At 42.4% G+C, this 23332-nt stretch overlaps 1 protein-coding gene across 1 annotated transcript; it reads left to right on the top strand.

Moving 5' to 3' along the window:
* The first annotated feature begins 6006 nt into the window (after positions 1–6006).
* LOC117657493 (fibroblast growth factor 23) lies at positions 6007–21894 on the top strand. Its single transcript, XM_087874333.1, has 4 exons — positions 6007–6049; positions 14135–14473; positions 19650–19753; positions 21502–21894. The coding sequence occupies exons 1-4, from the start codon at positions 6007–6009 to the stop codon at positions 21892–21894; spliced, it is 879 nt and encodes a 292-aa protein (XP_087730459.1).
* Positions 21895–23332: the final 1438 nt, after the last annotated feature.

Here is a 23332-nt window from a genome sequence, read left to right as displayed (position 1 = left end):
ATAAAACCTTCATCATTCCATACAATTTGAAAGAGTGTGTCGATCGGTAAACATTATTTTGTGCTTAAGCTCATTTCCAACTTGTACCAATTTATCACAAAAGCTTATTTCTCATAAGGAAGAACTTCGCATATTTTATCTTTACATCAACCTCATCTTTCATCTCCATGTTTTATTATCTATCCATTGATAAAACAAATCCCATATCAAGTAATATTGTCTTATCTTCCTGTTCTCTGATTTCAAATGTCAATTTACTCATTTCAGTACATTCCATAATTTTCTTAATGACTTCATCATCAGTAGGTAACTTCTCCCCTTTACAATTTTTAGCAAATACGATTCTAGCCGCTGTTAAGACATTTACAATTAGATATTGCAAATCTCTATTGGATATTTATTTATTTATTTATTTGTTTGTTCAACTTGTATGCCGCCTTTCTCCGAAGACTCAAGGCGGAATTTCTGGTAAAATCCCTAATAAAAATATTTCTGGTTTAAAGTCAATGTGTTTATCATTTTTTCCAGCCATGTGTGTATCTTAGTCCAATATCTCTTAGCTTCTTTACGTGTCCACCACATATGGTAGTATGATCCTGGAGTCTAATGACATTTCTTGTTTTTTTCTTCTTTTGGAGACGTTTCGCTTCTTGTCGAAGAAGCTTCTCGTTTTCCTAAAGTAGATTTCAAGCTTCCATCCATTGTGTCTTCCGTTCCATTGTGGGAATGGAAAGGTTTATATTCCCTCCATTTATATTCCTTTATTTATTTATATTCCTTCCTTTTAGAGGATGCAAATGACCAGCTGTCTGCAAGGAATATAAATCCTTCCATTCCCCACCATCCTGTCAGAGCTGACGAAGCTTCTTGGATGAGAAGCGAAATATCTTCAAAAGAAAAAAAAAACCAAAAGAACAAAGAAGAGGGGGTCAATTTATTTTCCAAAGCACTTGAAGGCAGGACAAGACTCAATGGATGGAAGCTTGAAATCTACTTTAGGAAAACGAGACGCCACAAAATCTGTCTCAGCTTTCTGAGATCAACAGCAAGGAGTTAGATTCACAGGGATCTAGCTCCTTCTGCCTCTTCTTTTTTAGAGAAGAGAGGGCAACTCTCTCTGCAAATTGTTGCCCATAAATTATCTCAGGGCATTCATTATGCTCCAGAGAGAGCAAACATCTGGCCAGCTGGAATCCTGCCCATCTCCATCATGTAGAAGAGATTTATAGGGCTGATGTAGTTCGACTCCTACATATCAAACATGTCTTGAGCATTCTCATATTTGAGGTACAGGGACCCACATAGAAAGCAGGACAAGCTGCATGCAGTAATTAGTAAGCAAGACCACACCTGGAATACTGCATCCAGTTTTGCTCAACAGATTGTAAAAAATCAGATTGTAGCAGGAATTAGAATCAGAAATAGCAACAGGGAGGGAAAATTAAAAGCCGCTGGAAAGTTGAAATTAATAGAGGGGTGGAAAGATAGAAAGAAAAATGGCTCTGGATTGTTGGCTACAGTTTCAGAAACAATCTTGATGAAACTGCCTGGCTGCATCCAACTCTTGCCAATGGTGGTGCTGGAGAATCAGAGCAAGGCAATGAACTCAAATCCAGTAGCCCATAAACTCTGTAGCTTGTAAGTACATTAAGCATCCAGAGTTTTCAATAATCTTTCAGAGTAGCACTCTGACTTTTCCCTCTGCTTCACAGCCAGGTGTTGTGGCCCGCCAGCGGATCTGGCAGCAGATCTGGCAGCAGATTCGGACAGTGAGGGAGGTTGGGGAGGAACATGGGCCAGTCCTGGAGTCTGGGGAAGGCTCTGATGAGGGCTGAGAGGGGGCCAGGCCGCCTGACAGTTGTCAGCTGCCTTTGGAGTCAGATATCAGTGAGGCAGAAGAACAGCTGGAGCCTGTTCCCAGTGTGCGCGTGCGCAGAGCTGCCAGGAGAAGGGAACAGCTAAGGAACAAGGGTCGACTCAGGAGTAAAGCCACAGGTGGACAGTGAATGGCCCCTCCCAGAGGGAATAAAAGAGGAGCGAAGCGGAGGGGAGTTTGCAGGAGGCAATTAGTTCATTTGGGTGAAGATTTGTTCCTGCATTATTGCCAAGTATTGTCGGTTACAGTGTGGAGTCTGAAAGATCTCGGCCTGGCCACTCTCCAAGCCTGATAAAGGTTGGTAATTGTGAACTATCTTGAAAGACTGCGGGAGAGGAAAGACTTTGCTGGAGAGGAATTCACTGTAAATGAAATAAAAGGGGTTTATCGGGACGAGGACTTGGCTTCATGATGCTGGGGAAGCCTAGGTCAGAACACCAGGCTCATGACGTTAGAAGTGGCTGGAATGTGGTTTAAGCCCATTAAATTGTTCTTAGATATCATCCCATTCTTCTCTCTGTACAATATGATGGGCAAGAAACAAAACTTGCCCTCAACATTCTTATGCAAGTCAATTTAAGGGAGAAAAAAAAATCCACTTCCTGTTATGATACATCCGTAAATATTTTAAAATGTAAATGTTCCAAGAGATTTTTTTTTTTTCTCTCCTCCCCGGAATTACCTCTGGAGGTTTACGTTTTGTCTGCTGCCACTTGTCAAGAGGGTTATTTTTATTGATGACGTAGCCAAGAATGTCCTGCAAAGTCCGTCGATGCCCAGGGGCTGCATCCTCTTACGTCCAGAAAATCCTTTTATGGCATCGGCTGTTGATCTCCCTGGTTGCAAAAATGTCTTGTGCTTCAACCCATCAGGATCTTCCTTTTTTTTTTTTGAGGGAGAAAAGTGAGCGTGTGTTTCCTTTTTGGCCACTCGCAGATCGAAACGCCCACTTAGCATCTGAGCCAGAGAACATGTAGGCAGGTAAATTATAATGGAAGTGCCACATTCCTTCCGTTGAGTCTGGAGAAGAAAAAAAAAATTACTACGTCTGTATTGGGCTGTCCAGCTTTCTTCGGTCTGATTCATACGCTTGCCCAAACCTCAGGGTAAAAGTAAATAGACACTGAGGATTTGCATCACGAGAAAATTGCTTTTAAATGTTTCCAGCTTACAAGATTTTTTCGTGGTTTGATCTTTCCTACCGATTCACTGCTACTAATTCGCTTAATCTACAGTAGGGTAGTCAAAATTGTGGAAACCTTTTGGGAAAAGTGTATTTTCTAAAACTAGCTAATAACACCACTTTTTTTTTTTTAATTGGAGTAGTGCCACAAAATTATATATCAATGGAAAGATAATTTAATCAAGAAGGTAATGCAATCACTTTTATGAAGGATTTGCTATTAGAATAGCAGTTACAGTATAAAGAATTATAAGTATAAAGTATAAATGTTTCCAGCTTGCAAGATTTTTTCGTGGTTTGATCTTTCCTACCGATTCACTGCTACTAATTCGCTTAATCTACAGTATTGGGTCAAAATTGTGGAAACCTTTTGGGGAAAGTGTATTTTCTAAAACTAGCTAATAGCACCACTTTTTGGGGGGGAGTAGTGCCATAAAATTATATATCAATGGAAAGATAATTTAATCAAGAATGTAATGCAATCACTTTTATGAAGGGTTTGCTATTAGAATGGCAGTTACAGTATAAAGAAGAAAAGTGAAACACGTAGAAAAAAATGAGATACACAAAACTTATCACCATAGAAAAAACAAGATATACAAAAATTATCCCCATGTCAGTTAATACTTCGTTGGGTAATCTTTAGCATGAATGACAGCCTCACAACATCTTCCCATGGAGGGAACCAAGTCTTTTAGTTCTGCAGCTGTTATAATGTGAAACCAAGATTGAATGATGGCTTCTATTAACTGGGTTTTATTGCTGAGTCACTTCTGACTAACAAGTTTCTTTAGTCGGCTCCGTAGATTTTCCATTGGGTTAAGGTCTGGGCTATTCCCAGGCCATTCCAGCAGTGCAATAGGATTATCTTGGAACTCCCCCCCCCAAAAAAGTGGTGTTATTAGCCATCAAACCTCAAAAATATACTTTTCCCTAAAGGTTTCCATAATTTTGGCCACTACTGTACAGGAGGGAGAGATTTTAATGGTTCCTTGTGTGTCTTGCCGTGGCCAAACAATAAATTGCCTTTGTTAAACATGCATAGAAGAAACAGAACGGAACAGAATAACAGAGTTGGAAGGGATTTTGTAGATCATCTAGTCCATCTTTATATGGAATATAAAGAGAGGAGGAACGGGGTCAAGCTATTTTCCAAAGCACCTGAAGGCCAGACAAGGAATAATGGGTGGAAACTGATCAAGGAGAAATTCAACCTGGAACTAAGGAGAAATTTCCCGAGTGTTAGAACAATTAATGAGTGGAACGACCTGTCTCCAAAAATTGTGGGTGTTTTTAAAGAAGAGATTGGTCAACCAATTGTCTCTAATGGGATAAAGAACATAGAATATCATAGTTGGAAGGGACCTTGTAGGTCATCTAGTCCAACCCCTATCCCACTCAAGCAAGAGACCCTACGCCATTTCTGACAGATGGCAGTCCAGTCTCTTCTTGAAAGCTTCCAGTGATGAAGCTCCCACAACTTCCAAAGGCAACTTCTGTTCCATAGGTGGATTGTTCTCCCTGTCATAAAAATTTCTCCTTCTTTCCAAGTTGAATCTCTTCTTGACCAGTTTCCATCCATTATTCCTTGTCTGGCCTTCAGACTGCAAGGCGATCCAACCGGTCAGTCCTAGAGGAGATCAACCCTGACTGCCCTTTACTTACTTACTTACTTACTTACTTACTTACTTACTTACTTACTTACTTTATTTGATTTATATACCGCCCTACTCCCGAAGGACTCAGGGCAGTGAACAGCCAAACAGTAAAAATACATAGATACAAAATTTAAAAACAAAGTAAAATCGAATTAAACAATTTGGCCCAGACAGATTAAAACACCCCAATCATTTAAAAACCGATTAAAATTTGCATAATTAAAAAGAGGGAAAAGATTAGGCCAGGCCTGCCTGGTGGAATAAGAAGGTCTTAAGAACGCGGCGGAAGGTGCGCAGATCCGGGATCCTCCGTATCTCCGGGGGGAGCTCGTTCCAGATAGTAGGTGCCCCCACAGAGAAGGCTCTTCCCCTAGGGGCCGCCAGTCGACATTGTTTGGCCGATGGCACCCAGAGGAGCCCCTCTCTATGAGAGCGTACCGGCCGGTGGGAGGCTATTGGTGGTAGTTGGCGGTCCTTTTAGAAGGCCAGATCCTGAAGAGAAAACTCAACTACTTTAGCCACCTAATGAGAAGGAAGGACTCACTGGAGAAGAGCCTAATGCTGGGGAAGATTGAGGGCAAAAGAAGGGGACGGCAGAGAATGAGGTGACTGGATGGAATCACTGAAACAGTCGGCATGAGCTTAAACGGACTCCAGAGGATGCAGGGGTGGGTTCTAAATTTTTTTTACTACTGGTTCTGTGGGCATGGCATATTTTGTGGGCATGGCTTGGTGGGGATAATGTGACTGGGTGGGCGTGGCCAACTTTTTTTTTTACTTTTAAAAGCATTTTTTCTATAACCTTAAGAGGTTGCAGAAAAAAAAATGCTTTTAGAAGCCTCTGACGATCCCAGCTGAGCCGCGCGATCATCAGAAGCTTTTTTTTTCTTTTAAAAGCATTTTTTTCAGCCGAAGAGATTGTAGAAAAAATGCTTTTAAAAGTAAAAAAAAAAAAAAAAGCCTCTGATGGGTGGGGTAAGCGAGCGGCAACCGGGCCAGGGACCGGTTCGGGAGCGTGGCCAGCCAATGTTATTACCGGTTCTCCGAACGACTACAAATTTTTACTACCGGTTCTTGCGAACCGGTGCGAACCGAGAGCGACCCACCACTGAGAGGATGGTAGAAGACAGGAAGGCCTGGAGGAACGTTATCCATGGGGTCGCGATGGGTCAGACACGGTTTCGCAACTAACAACAACAACAATGTCGAAGATCCACAGTACAGTCAGACGGTGGATTTGGCAACACCTGCACTGCAGGCTAATATTCAGCAATGACTTCATCTGCTTCATGTTGGTTAGCAGAATCAGGAAGTTTGCTGTGTGTGGGTTGTGTGACAGAGACAAACTCCCCAAATACAGTCATTGCAGGATGTGAGATTTAACAACTCTTGGGCTAGGGAGCAATCGCACCAGAGTACATGCGGTTGACTCTGTCTGTAATTATGCCTAGAATATACCAGTTATAGAAAGGGCCCACCTTCACATCTTCACTTACTAACACACGGACTTCCTAGATCCTCTGTTTACGTCCACGCTAAAAAGAAAGCGTACACAGACAGTGTTTGTTTTGATAGCACATCTGTTAAAGGGGAATGTCAGGAAATATTTGCCATCCTTCACTTGGCGAATATATCAACTTGCGGTCCATTGGTGTATAAAACAGTTCTGGTTATCTTTTTATATTTTTTTTAGAACATGCTGTTAGCAGTTTTCATGAACCGTCACGGTTTCTGGGGTGGCCAGATTTGAGGTTCAGCTCATTTCTGTTTGTTTTTAACTTCCATTTTTGTTTCAACAAGTAGATCCTTCAGAATAAGGATAAAGCTAACGGGACAAACTGGAATTATGAAGCAGTTTTTCTGAGCAGGTGGTTAGGAGTAGATTAGGTTCCTGAGCATGGAGCTCAAAGCAAGAATTTGGGGTTTGTGTCAGAATTGCGTTTATCCTAATTTTGCCCGGTGTTTTCTGTCCCTTCTATTCTTAATCTCCTAAATGTTCCAGTTTCAAGTATATCTTCAGGTATCATCATCCTCTTTTAACGACCCCATAATTGTTAAAAGTGGAGTCTGGGCACCTGAATGGAGCTGAATATTTACTGGCCGGATGCCCTCCCTGTGGCCAATGCGGAGGTTTTTTCCCCCCCAGCAGATATATTCTCATTGTGCCCAGAGAGAGAAATATCTGCCTCTCCCTAGGATCGAACTCACAACCTCCTGACTGTGAGGCGAGAGCTCCACCTCTAGGCCATGGCACCGCTCTGAAGTATATTTTCAAGTATATCATCTGAAATCTTACTTTATCTGTTAAAACTGCACTACAAATACAGTTAGTCCTCAACTAATAACCACCATTGAGCCCCAAATGTTGCAGTTGTTAAGTTAGTATGACGGTTGTTAAGTGAATCTGGTTTCCCATTTTGCTTGTCAGAAGGTCGCAAAGGGGGAAATCACATGACCCCCCGGGACACTGCAATGATCATAAATATGAGAATTTTGATCACGTGACCACGGGGATGCTGCAACGGTCATAAGTGTGAAACATGGCCATAAGTCACTTTTTCCCATGCCGTTGTAACTTCGAATGGTCACTAAATGAACAGTTGTAAGTCCAGGATCCCCTGTAGCAGCACTGTAGCAAACTCTAACTGTAAATGGTCTTAAAAACCCTCCAGCGAAGAAGCAGCCACAACTTCAGGAGGAAAGATTATACAGATTAACAGAGTTGGAAGGGACCTTGTAGGTCATCTAGTCCAACCCCCTGCCCAAGCAGGAGACCCTACACCATTTCTGACAGATGGCAGTCCAATCTCTTCTTGAAAGTCTCAAGCAATGAAGCTCCCACAACTTCCGAAGGCAACTTCTGTTCCACTGGTTGATTGCTCTCACTGTCAGAAAACTTCTCCTTATTTCCAGGTTGAATCTCTCCTTGTTTAGTTTCCATCCATTATTCCTTGTCTGGCCTTTGGGTGCTGTAGAAAATAGCTTTGACCCCCTCCTCTCTGTGGCAGCCCCTCAAATATTGGAAGACTGCTATTATGTCTCCCCTGGTCCTTCTCTTCACTAGACTAGCCGTGCCCAGTTCCTGCAACCGTTCTTCATATGTTTTAGTCTCCAGTCCCCTAATCAGGGGTGAAATGCTCCCGTTTCGGACCAGATCGCCCGATCCGGTAGCGATGGAGGCGGGTGGTTCGGAGAACCGGTAGCAAAAATCCCTGCCCCCCCATGCCCAGCTGAGCCGCGCGATCGTCAGAGGCTTTTTTTTTTTAACTTTTAAAAGCATTTTTTCTACAACCTCTTCAGCCGAAAAAATGCTTTTAAAAGTAAAAAAAAAAAAAAAAGCCTCTGATGATCGCGCGGCTCAGCTGGGATCACCAGAGGCTTTTAAAAGAAAAAAAAAAACCCTTTTTTTCTTTTAAATGCCTCTGACGATCCAAGCTGAGTTGCCTGATCGTCAGAGGCATTTAAAAGACAAAAAGTCTCTGTCGATCAGGCAACTCAGCTGGGATCGTCAGAGCCTTTTGAAAGCATTTTTTTACAACCTCTTCGCCGAACTTTTAAAAATGGTTTTAAAAGTTAAAAAAAAAAAAATGACCACGCCCACCCAGTCACATTACCCACCCACTCACCAAGCCACGCCCCCAAATCTTGGTCTTACTAAGGCTTTATAGAGTGGTATTAGTACCTCACTTGATCTTGATTGCATCCCTCTGTTAATGCAATTTAGGATTGCGTCGGCTCTTTTGGCTGGTTCGTATTTATGACCGTTGCTGTGTCCCAGAGTCATGCGGTCCCCCTTTTGCGACCTTCTGATGAGCAAAGTCAATGGGGAAGCCAGATTCACTTAACAACCGTGTGACTAACTTAGCAACTTCAGCGATTCGCTTAACAATTATGGCAAGAAAAGTCGTAGAATTGGGCAAAACTCGCTTAACCAATTTCTCACTTAGCAACGTAAATTTTGGGCTCAATTGCGGCCATGAGGGCTACCTGTAAGCTGACCCCCACAAAGAGGAATGGGGGGGGTGTTCAACTTATTTTCCAAAGCATCAGAAGGCAAGACAAGAATCAATGGATGGAAACTAATCAAGGAGAGAAGCAACCTGGAACGAAAGAGAAATTTCCTAGCAGTGAGAACAATTAATTAGTGGAACGACTTGCCTTCAGAAGTTGTGGGTTGCTCCATCACGGGAGGCTTTTAAGAAGAGACTGGACAGTCACTTGATTGAAATAATATAGGGTCTCCTGCTTGAGCAGGGGGTTGGACTAGAAGACCTCCAAGGTCCCTTCTAGCTCTATTCTGATTGATTCATCTCATCAACCTACAAGAGAGCTATGGGTTCTTCTACCACCACATATTGATTACACCTGCAATGAACAGAATAGAGTAGAGTAGAGTAGAGTAGAGTAGAGTAGAGTAGAGTAGAGTAGAGTAGAGTAGAATGGAATAGAATAGAACAGAACAGAACAGAACAGAATAGAATAGAATAAGAAAATGGAATGGAATAGAATAGAATAGAATAAGAAAATGGAATGGAATAGAATAGAATAGAATAGAATAGAACAGAACAGAACAGAACAGAACAGAACAGAACAGAATAGAATAGAATAGAATAAGAAAATGGAATGGAATGGAATAGAATAGAATAAAATAGAATAAGAAAATGGAATGGAATGGAATGGAATGGAATGGAATGGAATAGAATAGAATAGAATAGAATAGAATAGAATAGAATAGAATAGAATAAGAAAATGGAATGGAATGGAATGGAATGGAATGGAATGGAATGGAATGGAATGGAATAGAATAGAATAAAATAGAATAAGAAAATGGAATGGAATGGAATGGAATGGAATGGAATGGAATAGAATAGAATAAGAAAATGGAATGGAATAGAATAGAATAGAATAGAATAGAATAGAATAGAATAGAATAGAATAGAATAAGAAAATGGAATGGAATGGAATGGAATAGAATAGAATAAGAAAATGGAATGGAATGGAATGGAATGGAATGGAATGGAATGGAATAGAATAGAATAGAATAGAATAGAATAGAATAGAATAGAATAGAATAGAACAGAACAGAACAGAACAGAACAGAACAGAATAGAATAGAATAGAATAAGAAAATGGAATGGAATGGAATGGAATGGAATGGAATGGAATGGAAAGGAATGGAATAAAATAGAATAAAATAGAATAAGAAAATGGAATGGAATGGAATGGAATGGAATGGAATGGAATGGAATGGAATGGAATAGAATAGAATAGAATAGAATAGAATAAGAAAATGGAATGGAATGGAATGGAATAGAATAGAATAGAATAGAATAGAATAGAATAGAATAGAATAAGAAAATGGAATGGAATGGAATAGAATAGAATAGAATAAGAAAATGGAATGGAATGGAATGGAATGGAATGGAATGGAATGGAATAGAATAGAATAGAATAGAATAGAATAGAATAGAATAGAATAGAATAGAATAGAACAGAACAGAACAGAACAGAACAGAACAGAATAGAATAGAATAGAATAAGAAAATGGAATGGAATGGAATGGAATGGAATGGAATGGAATAGAATAGAATAAAATAGAATAAGAAAATGGAATGGAATGGAATGGAATGGAATGGAATAGAATAGAATAGAATAGAATAAGAAAATGGAATGGAATGGAATGGAATGGAATAGAATAGAATAGAATAGAATAGAATAGAATAGAATAGAATAGAATAGAATAGAATAGAACAGAACAGAATAGAATAGAATAGAATAAGAAAATGGAATGGAATGGAATGGAATGGAATGGAATGGAATGGAATGGAATAGAATAGAATAAAATAGAATAAGAAAATGGAATGGAATGGAATAGAATGGAATGGAATAGAATAGAATAGAATAAGAAAATGGAATGGAATAGAATAGAATAGAATAGAATAGAATAGAATAAGAAAATGGAATGGAATGGAATAGAATAGAATAGAATAAGAAAATGGAATGGAATGGAATGGAATGGAATGGAATGGAATGGAATAGAATAGAATAGAATAGAATAGAATAGAATAGAATAGAATAGAATAGAACAGAACAGAACAGAACAGAACAGAATAGAATAGAATAAGAAAATGGAATGGAATGGAATGGAATGGAATGGAATGGAATAGAATAGAATAAAATAGAATAAGAAAATGGAATGGAATGGAATGGAATGGAATGGAATGGAATGGAATAGAATAGAATAGAATAAGAAAATGGAATGGAATGGAATAGAATAGAATAGAATAGAATAGAATAGAATAGAATAGAATAGAATAGAATAAGAAAATGGAATGGAATAGAATAGAATAGAACAGAACAGAACAGAATAGAATAGAATAGAATAAGAAAATGGAATGGAATGGAATGGAATGGAATGGAATGGAATGGAATGGAATGGAATAGAATAGAATAGAATAGAATAGAATAAGAAAATGGAATGGAATGGAATGGAATGGAATGGAATGGAATAGAATAGAATAGAATAGAATAGAATAGAATAGAATAGAATAGAATAGAATAGAATAGAACAGAACAGAACAGAACAGAATAGAATAAAATAGAATAAGAAAATGGAATGGAATGGAATGGAATGGAATGGAATGGAATGGAATAGAATAGAATAGAATAGAATAGAATAGAATAAGAAAATGGAATGGAATGGAATAGAATAGAATAGAATAGAATAGAATAAGAAAATGGAATGGAATGGAATGGAATAGAATAGAATAGAATAGAATAGAATAGAATAGAATAGAATAGAATAGAATAGAATAGAATAGAATAACAGAGTTGGAAGGAACCTTGGAGGTCTTCTAGTCCAACCCCCTGCTTAGGCAGGAAACCCTGCACCACTTCAGACAAATAGTTTGCAAAGAAGGATTTTTATTCCATCGGGTATCAGGAATGATTAGCCTTGCTTGAGTTTGAGAGGATTGATGGACGTTCTTTAAAAGTCAGCCCTTGAGCTGGAGAAGGCATCGTGGATCCTACATGGCTCAGGGCCAGGTTATCTTCGAGACAGCCTTCTACTGCATAGCTCCCAGAGACCTGTAAGATCCCACAGAGTTGGTCTCCTCCGGGTCCCGTCAGCTAAACAGTGCCGGCTGGCGGACCCGTGGGGGAAGGCCTTCTCTGTAGCTGCCCCGGCTCTCTGGAACCAGTTACCTCCTGAGATCCGGACCATCTCCACCCTGTTGGCCTTCCGAAAAGCGGTGAAGACCTGGCTTTTCCGGCAGGCCTGGGGCCGTTGATCTCGCTTTGCGATCCAGCGAGATCCGGCCATGAACAGCGTGAATGGGTTTGAATTGTTTTTAATGTTTAATGTTTTTATATATATGGTTTTTAAATGCACCGTAAGCCGCCTTGAGTCTTCGGAGAAAGGTGGCATACAAGTTGAACAAATAAACAAATAAATAAATCGTTCATTTCTTCTTCTTTTTTTATTGAAAAGTTTTTTAAAAAGTTTACACGTATTTTCCCCCCTCTCTTCCCATCTCCTGCCCCAACCATCCCACCACCATCCCCCCTTGACTTCCCAGAGCAAATACAGGGTATAGCATTTAACAAACATAAAAAAAACCATAAGCTAACTATCTATAGATTTATCTCCCTCTTGCACTTTAACTCCCCTTGTTCATATCTGAATATAACTATTCAAACCAATTATTGCTTGAAAGTAATCAATCCAACTTCGATCTTGTCCATTCTTCAATAATAAGCACGTCTTCTTTCTTCTACGGTTAAACATCAGATCTCCAACCCTTACATACATTAATACCTTAACAAAATATTTTAACCAATCTCAAATAAAATATATTGTAAAAACCTTATTTTTACTTTTTTCAGTTACAGTTAAACATCAGATAAATAAATAAATCGTTCATTTCTGAATCCACCCTGGGAGATGATGCTCTCCAGCCCTCTTCTGGATTGGGACCAGAAGTCCTCGGGAAAGATAAAAAAAGTTGGCCTCATCCATGCCCCCAAAACATGGCACAGCTTCTTCATCCTCTCATCCTAGCCTTGAATTTCTTTCGAACCAAAGTCATAGCGTGTCCAGCTTGTGGCCAAAGAGCAGTTTGACAGAGAGCAGTTGACAGGGAGTTATCACTTGAGTCAGGAAGTGGTTCAAAAGTAAAAGTCATTTGGGCATTTTGGATTAAGATATGGTGGATTATACAAAATATTCTTAAAAGGAAGATAAAATTTACTCCACAGTTGTTTTTATTGGGTATAATTGAAGGATGTACAGTTATAGAGACTAATTTGATTTTGAATTTAATAACCGCAGCCAGACTTTTGGTGGCGCAATATTGGAAGAAGGAAGAAATACCTACTATTGAAGAATGGACATTAAAAGTAGCTAATTTGGCGGAGATGGCTAAAATCTCTGCATATTTGAAGGACCGTTCGAATGAAAGATATGTACTGGAATGGAGAAGATGGATTGACTATATACAAAACAAATATGGGACTAAAAAGTTGCAAATAGCTTATGAATGAAATATTTAGATTCTTGGAGTTTACGTAACTTTTTTTTTTTTTTAAAAAAGAGGTTGTTAATTTGTAAATGTGATTGTACAATCCATATATGGAAAGATGGCAAATGGTCTACATTTTTCTTGTAAAAATGTTTTTTGTCTTGTAAAACTTTTTAATAAAAAAAAGAAGAAGAAAGAAAGATATGTACTGGAATGGAGAAGATGGATTGACTATATACAAAACAAAGAGCCTTGGTAGTAGAGTGGTCTAAGGCACCCTGTTATTAAGCTGGTTATTAAGACCAGCTGCCTGCAATTACTGCAGGTTCGAATCTCACCAAGGCTCAAGGTTGACTCAGCCTTCCATCCTTTCTAAGGTAGGTAAATTGAGGACCCAGTTTGTGGGGGCAATAAGCTGACTTTGTATAAATATACAAAAGGATGAAGGCTATTGCTTAACGCACTGTAAGCCACCCTGAGTCTCCAGAGAAGGGCAGCATATAAATCAAAAAATTTTTTTTAAAAAAATGGGACTAAAAAGTTGCAAATAGCTTATGAATGAAATATTTAGCTGATTTTTCTTTTTTACTTTGACATTTTAGTACCTATGGGGGAGTTAAAGAGTAAGGGGAAGTTAAGAGCTTATAGTTAGTTTGTTTATGTTAGATTAGGTTTGCTAAATGCAATACCCTGTATTTTGCTCTGGGAAGTGGGGGGGGGAGGGAGAAGGGAATGGGTGGGGGAGGAGGGGGGGAAATTTGTTTGTAAAACATTTTCAAACTTTTCAATAAAAAAACAAAAACAAAAGTAAAAGTCATTTAACAACAAAAAAAAAAAAGTCCAGAGTGTATCTTTCTCCCGCCCTCCTTCCCCCCGCCCCCCGCCCCCCCCCCAGCCATCCTGCATAAAGCCAGGGTCGAAGGACCAGGGAGCTCAGCATCTGCGACTGGTCAGCAAAGGAGAAAGGACCAAGATCGCCTTCTCGGGGTCCTCCTGCATCTTCCAAGCCAAGCCAGCATCATCATGCGCCCCGTCCCGGCTCCGGCGTTTCTCCGCGCCCTGAGGCTCCTGCTGCCGCTGCTTGCCTGCGGCTGGGGTCCCGCCGTCGCCTCTCCCATCTGGAGCAACGCCGACGAACTGGTGCACCTCTACACCTCCAGCGCCAGGAAGAGCTTCCACCTGCAGATCCACCCCGACGGACGCGTGGATGGCAGCCCGTCCCAGACCGTGCATAGTAAGTCCCCGGAGGAGCTGCTCCGAGGCTGGGCTGGTGCGGGAGGGATGGAGGCTCCAGAGTGCTAGGAATTCAGTTAAAAGAGTTGGGAGGGTCCCTAGAGGTCTTCTAGTCCACCCGTCCACCCCCGTGCTCAGGTAGTAATCAAGTGGCAGTGAGAAAAGCAAGAGTATAGTAAGTCCCCGGAGGAGCTGCTGCGAGGCTGGGCTGGTGCGGGAAGGATGGAGGGATGGAGGCTAGGAATTCAATTAAAAGAGTTGGGAGGGTCCCTAGAGGTCTTCTAGTCCACCCCCCGTGCTCAGGTAGTAATCAAGTGGCAGTGAGAAAAACAAGAGTATAGTAAGTCCCCGGAGGAGCTGCTGCGAGGCTGGACTGGTGCGGGAAGGATGGAGGGATGGAGGCTAGGAATTCAGTTAAAAGAGTTGGGAGGGTCCCTAGAGGTCTTCTAGTCCACCCCCCGTGCTCAGGTAGTAATCAAGTGGCAGTGAGAAAAACAAGAGTATAGTAAGTCCCCGGAGGAGCTGCTGCGAGGCTGGACTGGTGCGGGAAGGATGGAGGGATGGAGGCTAGGAATTCAGTTAAAAGAGTTGGGAGGGTCCCTAGAGGTCTTCTAGTCCACCCCCCGTGCTCAGGTAGTAATCAAGTGGCAGTGAGAAAAACAAGAGTATAGTAAGTCCCCGGAGGAGCTGCTGCGAGGCTGGGCTGCTGCGGGAGGGATGGAGATGGAAAGGGGGGGCATGTCCAGGATCACCCCCGGAGGCTCCAGAGTGCTAGGAATTCAATTAAAAGAGTTGGGAGGGTCCCTAGAGGTCTTCTAGTCCACCCCCCCCTGCTCAGGCAGTAATCAAGTGACAGTGAGAACAATCAACAGAGTAGACCGGTAGTAAGTCCCCGGAGGAGCTGCGAGGCTGGACTGGTGCAGGAGGGATGGAGATGGAAAGGGTGGGGGGCATGTCCAGGATCACCCCAGAGGCTCCAGAGTGCTAGGAATTCAATTAAAAGAGTTGGGAGGGTCCCTAGAGGTCTTCTAGTCCACCCCCCCGTGCTCAGGTAGTAATCAAGTGGCAGTGAGAAAAGCAAGAGTATAGTAAGTCCCCGGAGGAACTGCTGCGAGGCTGGACTGGTGCGGGAGGGATGGAGATGGAAAGGGGGGAGGCATGTCAAGGATCACCCCCGGAGGCTCCAGAGTGCTAGGAATTCAATTAAAGGAGTGTTTTTTTTTTTAATTTGATTTTATATGCCGCCCTTCTCCAGAGACTCAGGGCGGCTTACAGTGCGTTAAGCAAAAGCCTTCATACTTTTGTATATTTTATACAAAGTCAGCTTATTGCCCCCACAAACTGGGTCCTCAATTTACCTACCTTAGAAAGGATGGAAGGCTGAGTCAACCTTGAGCCTGGGGAGATTCAAACTTACTAATTGCAGACAGCTGGAGTTAAATTACAATGCATTAATCTGCTGAGCTATCCAGGCTCAGTTGGATAGCTCTGAGTTGGGAGGGTCCCTAGAGGTCTTCTAGTCCACCCCCCTGCTTTGGCAGTAATCAAGTGACAGTGAGAACAATCTACAGAGTAGACCGATAGTAGGTCCCCCGCGGAGCTCCATGGCTGGCTGGTGCAGGAGGGATGGAGATGGAGAGGGGGGGGCAAGTCCAGGATCACCCCTGGAGGCTCCAGAGTGCTAGGAATTCAATTACAAGAGTTGGGAGGGTCCCTAGAGGTCTTATAGTCCACCCCCCTCCTGCTCAGGCAGTAATCAAGTGACAGTGAGAACGCTCAACAGAGTAGACTGATAGTAGGTTCCCCGTGGAGCTCCACGGCTGGCTGGTGTGGGAGGAATGGAGGGAGTGAGGGGCATGTCCAGGATCACCCCAGAGGCTCCAGAGTGTTAGGAATTCAATAACGGAGTTGGAAGGGACCTTTGAGGTCTTTTAGTCCACCCCCCACTCCCTGCTCAGGCAGTAATCAAGTGACAGCGAGAACCATCAACCCATGGAACAGAAGTTGCCTTCAGAAGTTCTGGGAGCTTCATCACTGGAAGCTTTCAAGAAGAGACCGGACTGCCATCTGTCAGAAATGGTATAAGGTCTCCTGCTTGAGTGGATGGAGGGGGTTGGACTAGATGACCTAACAAGGTCCCTTCCTACTCTGTTATTCTATGTTCTTTGTCCCATTTGAGACAAACAGTTGCCCAATTTCTTCTTTAAAATCTCCAGGGATGGAGCGCCCACAATTTCTGGAGGCAAGTCGTTCCACTGATGAATTGTTTCTAACAGTCAGGAAATTTCTCCTTAGTTCTAAGTTAGCAAGTTGCTTATCGTATGGAAATAGCTGTCTCCACTCAGGTCCGCTTCCTTCCATGTCGGGAACTGTACCGTACAGTTCAACATCAGCTACTTTCTTTTTCTTTTTCTTTTTTTAATTGAAAAAGTTTTTCAAATACAGATTTTTCCCCCTTTCCCCCCCCCCTCCTCCCTAACCCCCCCTCCCCCTCCCCTCCCCCTGTGGCTTCTCCAGAATAAAACCCAAATTAATAACAGATTATATAATACTTTACCATCCTTTTTGCTCCAACCCCCCCTTTCTTTCTAACAATATTATTATATCCCCCTTATACTATACATTTCAAAGCAACATTCAGCTGTAAAATTATATAACAAATCCTAATTTGGCAATTTCAGTTCATAATCTATCCATTTCCTCCTCCCCCATGCATATAGCTCTTAATTCAAATCTTTTATGTGTATTAATATAGCATAACATCCCTTTTCCTAAACTAAACAATCAGTAAGCTAACCTATCTCCACCCTTCTAACAATATTATTATATCCCCCTTATACTATACATTTCAAAGCAACATTCAGCTGTAAAATTATATAATAAATCCTAATTTGGCAATTTCAGTTCATAATCTATCCATTTCCTCCTCCCCCATGCATATAGCTCTTAATTCAAAACTTTTACGTATATTAATATAACATAACATCCCTTTTCCTAAACTAAACAATCAGTAAGCTAACCTATCTCCACCCTTCTAACAATATTATTATATCCCCCTTATACTATACATTTCAAAGCAACATTCAGCTGTAAAATTATATAACAAATCCTAATTTGGCAATTTCAGTTCATAATCTATCCATTTCCTCCTCCCCCATGCATATAGCTCTTAATTCAAATCTTTTATGTATATTAATATAGCATAACATCCCTTTTCCTAAACTAAACAATCAGTAAGCTAACCTATCTCCACCCACTTTCCTACAGGTCTACCATACAAAGTATTTTCGATATCTTTGTTCTTCTGCCCACACCACTAAAAAAATATTTCCATATGTAAATAAAATTCTCAAATGACTTTAAGCTTGTAATCCATATAATATCTTCTGTGGATTGTTCAACTGGATTGTTAATTTCATCACCCATGTTAGGGTAACATCAAATTCAACTGGATTGTTAATTTCATCACCCATGTTAGGGTAACATCAAATTCTAGTTCCAACAGTATGTTCAGTATCTTCAATTACCATCTGCCCCCTACATCAGCTACTTTCAATGCCAGCTGCCCTGAGTAAGACATCTCTGAATATCTCCCTGAATTTTAAAGACCTTTTCAAATATGTTAGAAGCTCTGCTATGACCCAATCGATCACAGATTGTCTAGTATATTAAAAGTTCAGAATTAAAACTTCCGTTTAATTATCTTTACGTTTGCAAGCTGTGCATTTTTTTTTTAGTTCAAAATGTCGTAATCTTCTCTTTTAATAATATTAAAAAAGACTTTGGAGAGAAACCTCATTTTAAGAAACCTCTAAATTTAGATTGTATGGATTTATATTCATTGTAGATGAGATTGATTGAAGATGCTTTTATTGAAAGTATAGTTAGGACCAGTGGTGAAATCCAATTTTTTTTTTTTACTATTGGTTTTGTGGGTGTGGCTTGGTGGGCATGGAGGGGAAGGATATTGCAAAATCTCCATTCCCACCCCACTCCTGGGGGAAGGATATTGCAAAATCTCCATTCCCACCCCACTCCTGGGGGAAGGATTTTGCAAAATCTCCATTCCCACCCCACTCCTGGGGGAAGGATATTGCAAAATCTCCATTCCCACCCCACTCCTGGGGGAAGGATATTGCAAAATCTCCATTCCCACCCCACTCCTGGGAGAAGGATATTGCAAAATCTCCATTCCCACCCCACTCCTGGGGGAAGGATATTGTAAAATCTCCATTCCCACCCCACTCCTGGGGGAAGGATATTGTAAAATCTCCATTCCCACCCCACTCCTGGGGGAAGGATATTGTAAAATCTCCATTCCCACCCCACTCCTGGGAGAAGGATATTGCAAAATCTCCATTCCCACCCCACTCCTGGGGGAAGGATATTGTAAAATCTCCATTCCCACCCCACTCTGGGGCCAGCCAGGGGTGGTATTTGCCAGTTCTCTGAACTACTCAAAATTTCCGCTACCGGTTCTCCAGAACCTGTCAGAACCTGCTGGATTTCACCCCTGGTTAGGACCCTTCGTAGCTGCTCTCTTGTCAAAGATACCTTGGCTTTCCTCCTTGGACTTCCAAAGTGGGACCTTCTTGGTTCTGGAAGTCTGGGGGTGACACCCCTCCCTTCATGGAGATTTGCCTTGTTCCCCAAGGCTTCCTCAAGAATATGCGTTCCACGTCTTTCTACATTCTCTTGTTTTGTGCTACAGTTTGTCTAGCTTTGCAGCTTTATTATTTCATCTTATCAGGACACTTGCCAGAACTCCTGCCCACCTAGCAGTTTGAAAGTATGCACATGCGAGTAGATAAACAGGTACCACTTCAGTGGGAGAGGATCAGTGGTGAAACTCCCTTCTGGTTCTATCCGGTTCGCTGAACCGGTAGCGCTGGTGGCAGGAGGCTCTGCCCACCTGCTGGGACATCATTACGTCCCTTTTTTTACCATCTGCGCACGCGCAGAAGGTTCCACGCATGTGCAGAAGAGGCACGTACACGCTCCCATGCGCTCCCGTTCCCGAACCGATAGCGAAGGTTCGGGAATGTTTTGCCACGATTGGCCAGAATGTGGAAAGACTGGGAAGGCATCAGATAATAGTATTCTGATATTTGAAATTGCTATTTCTGGTTTAAGAGATGTTGAAGAGATCTCCTAATATTTAACCCGTTCGCTTCCAGGTGCTTTGACGATCAAAACTGAAAATTTTGGCTATGTAGTGATCATCGGCGCAAAGAGCGGACTTAACCTTTGTATGGACGATAACGGAAATCTCTTTGGATTGGTGAGTCCTAATATTCATTTCGGATTCTTTGACTCCTTTCCTAGTGCAGCCAAGGCATTAAGTCCTCATGTTACGACCTCAATGGAGCCCACAGTTTTTGTTGTTAAGTGAGTTTTGCCCCCATTTTACAACCGTTCGTGCCACGGTTGCTAAGTGAATCACTTGTCAAGTTAGTAACACGGTTGTTAAGTGAATCTGGCTTTTCCCCCTTGACTTTACTTGTCAGAAGGTCACACAAAAGGGGATCAGGTGACCTTGGGACATTGCAACTGTCATAAATGGGAGTCAGCTGCCGAGCATTTGAAGTTTGATCACGTCATAAGTGTGAAAAACGGTCATAAGTCACTTTTTTCAGTGCCGTTGTAACTTGGAGCGGTCACTAAAAAAGAATAAGAATAAGAATAATTTTATTTCTATACCGCCCTTCTCCCAAAGGACTCAGGGCGGTGTACAGCCTGTTAAAAGCACAAGACAAACATCAATTAAAATAATTTAAAATTATTAAATAATTCGGCTCAATTTAAAACCCCAGAAATTTAAAACACTGAATTTAAAATTATTATGTCGATAGCCCAGCCTGGCGGAACAACAGGGTCTTGAGTGCACAGCGAAATGCCCGGAGGTCGGAGATCTTACATATTTCCGGGGGCAGTTCATTCCACAGGGCTGGGGCTCCCACAGAGAAGGCCCTCCCCCTGGGTGTCGCCAGCCAGCATAATTTGGCCGATGGCACCCTGAGGAGACCCTCTCTGTGGGAGCGAATTGGCCGGTGGGAGGCTACTGGTGGCAGAAGTCGGTCTCGAAGGTACCCGGTCCTATGCCATGAAGCGCTTTAAAGATGGTGACCAACACCTTGAATCGCACCCGGAAGACCACTGGGAGCCAGTGCAGCTCGCGCAGGAGGGGTGTCACGTGGGTACAACGAGTTGCGTCCATAACCACCCACGCGGCCGCATTCTGGACCAGTTGGAGCCTCCGAGTGCCCTTCAAGGGGAGCCCCATGTACAGAGCATTACAATAGTCCAGGTCACTATGACCTTTTGTGCTACAGTTGTTAAGTGAATTGCTGCAGCTATTGTTAGGAACACGGTTGTTAAGTGGAATCTGGCTTCCCCATTGTTTTCAGGAGGTCACAAAAGAGGAAGGTGACAGCCTCCCACCCCCACCTCCCACCCCCACCCCCACCCAGGATACCGCAACCATCATAAAACTGAGTTGGTTGCCAAGTATCCGAATTTGGATCCCATGACTATGGGGATAGCGGAACGGTCCTAAGTGTGAAAAATGGTCAAACAAGTCACTTTTTTCAGTGCCGTGGTGACTTGGACTGGTCGCTAAATGAACCGTTGTAAATTGAGAGGACTATCTGTAGAAAGAACAAATCATCCTCTTCATTTAATGACCCCCACAATCCCTTGCGGGGTGGAGTCTGGGCAACTGAATGGAACTAGCAGAGTGTTTGAATGGCCGGATGCCTTCCTGTCGCCAGTGCGGAGTTTTGTTCAGCAGATATATTCTCAGTGTGCCCAGAGAGAGAAATAAATGTGTCTACCTAGGATTGAACTCACAGCCTCCTGATTGTGAGGCAAGAGCTCCGCCTCTAGGCCGCCGCACCACTCTGTATAGAAAGAACAAATATTTGGAAAAAATATTCACGATCTAAATCTGCCGTGGATGTTTTCTGACTGTAAGATACGGCTTGATTTTTTTCACCTCCGTCTTGACAATTTTGTGTTTGTTTCCTTTAGAATTCCTTCGGCAACGAGGATTGCGTTTTTAAACACACGATGCTTGAAAATGGCTACGATATTTACCACTCCCCCAAGTACAATTACCTGGTCAGCCTAGGAAGGGCAAAGCAACCGTTGTTTCCCAATATGAACCCGCCAGCTTTCTCTCAGTTTTTAACCAGAAGGAATGAAATCCCCTTAAGCCAGTTCAACACGCCGGTGGCTCAGGAAAGAGACACCTGGGACGACGATGCCGAGCTGTGTGGGGGCATCTTGGCGGGAAAGATACCGGATGAAAGCCCAGATGAGGTGGGCATCCACCCCTGCTTGACCAGCTCAAATTCCGAAGAGAGAGACCCAAACGGCGCCACGCTGAGTCGAAGATTTCCTAGCCCCCGAATGGATTCCTGAAACCGAAACGAGAACCGGACTTCTCTTCGGAACCATCTAAGAAAGCTAAATTCCTTTTTTTCCCCAGGTGAATTGTTCAGAATAAGGGGTGGGGTGGGTGTGTCACAGCTGTGTACAGGTAGCCCTCGACTTACAACAGTTCATTTAGTGACCATTCGAAGTTACAATGGCGCTAAACAAAAAGGGGACTTGGGAATGTTTTTCACACGTATGGACCGTTGCAGCACCACCGTGGTCACGTCATCAAAATTCAGATGCTTGGCCACTGACTCGTCTTTGTGACGGTGGCAATGTCTCCCTCCCAGGTCATGTGATCCCCTTTTGCGACCTTCAGACGAGCCAAGTCAAGGAAGAAGCCAGCTCCACTTAACAACCCGTCTTGCTAACTTAACCGCCTGCATGACTCCCTTAACAACTCTGGCAGGAAACGGGCTTAAAAATGGGACACAGCTCCCTGAACAAATGTTTCGCTTAGCGACATAAATTTGGGGCTCCATTGTAGTCGTAACTCAAGGACTATCTTTGTGCATCTTCCCGGTTTTAGCCCTGGTCCTTACCAACCTGAATAACGAACCTGGAACGTGGGTTGTGAGGCGAGTTTTATATCTTTTGCTCCATCTACATTTCAGTGTTTAAGCTTCACCCTTGTAATGCTGTACAGTATATAGAGTTCTTGTCATGCCACAGTCCACCCACAGCTGACTGGCAGAGATGGTGCAGTTGCCCACGTGTTATCGGTTGAATCTTTGACTTGCTTTGACTCTAAGTCAAAGGAGAATGCCCAGAACCTTTAAAGAAGCAAAATCTTTGGATCAGCAGTGGTAGAAAGAGAAAAAACACCATCTATTGAAGGGATGGGAAATTAATTTTCTCAAGGGGCCACATGAGAAACTGAGACTGTTGTGGAGGAGCAAAACCAAAACAGCGCCTGACAGGTCCTAATTCCTCACAATATCCCAAAACAAGTAGACGTTGTCCGATTCAGCTAGGATGATCTTATTAGATCTCAGCAGGACCCCCTCATGATTAACCTTAGCTGGAGTCAGGATGCTGACCCATCCCATCAACCTGTTGGCCAAAGATAGGTTTTCTGCAGGAAACTCCAAATCTTGGCATGGGTTATCTACAACCAGATGGAAAGGAATGGGCAGGCAATGCTCCCTTCAGGGAGAATGGAGTTAAGATGCTCCATAAAGCAACTTTGTGGGCTGTTGAAAAGCATTAAGGGGGCAGCCGTCCTTCCAGGCTGGGGTTCAAATCCAGATCATGCCCATCTCCTTTGATGTCAAGATATGAGAGGAGAGTTTGGAAGAAGTCATCTTCGTGGCAGAAAACTCTTAGGAAAAGTCTTCAGTGGGAATGATGCACCAGATTAGGTTTATTGGGTGTTTTGATGGGAGTTGTTGACAAGAACATCCTGGGAAAGTATCAAACAATG

This window comes from Pantherophis guttatus, chromosome 7 (assembly GCF_059756535.1).
Source record: "Pantherophis guttatus breed Tessera chromosome 7, ASM5975653v1, whole genome shotgun sequence".
Classification (NCBI taxonomy): Eukaryota; Metazoa; Chordata; class Lepidosauria; order Squamata; family Colubridae; genus Pantherophis; species Pantherophis guttatus.
This window is presented reverse-complemented; position numbering and strand designations above follow the sequence as displayed.

What these genes read in the sequence shown, in the direction of transcription:
- LOC117657493 (XM_087874333.1), top strand. Translation starts at nt 6,007, where the DNA reads ATGTTGGTTAGCAGAATCAGGAAGTTTGCTGTGTGTGGGTTGT. An exon ending in GTTTGCTGTGTGTGGGTTGT is followed by an intron (nt 6,050 to 14,134) that starts GTGACAGAGACA and finishes CCCCCCCCCCAG; the next exon opens with CCATCCTGCATAAAGCCAGG. An exon ending in CCCGTCCCAGACCGTGCATA is followed by an intron (nt 14,474 to 19,649) that starts GTAAGTCCCCGG and finishes GTTCGCTTCCAG; the next exon opens with GTGCTTTGACGATCAAAACT.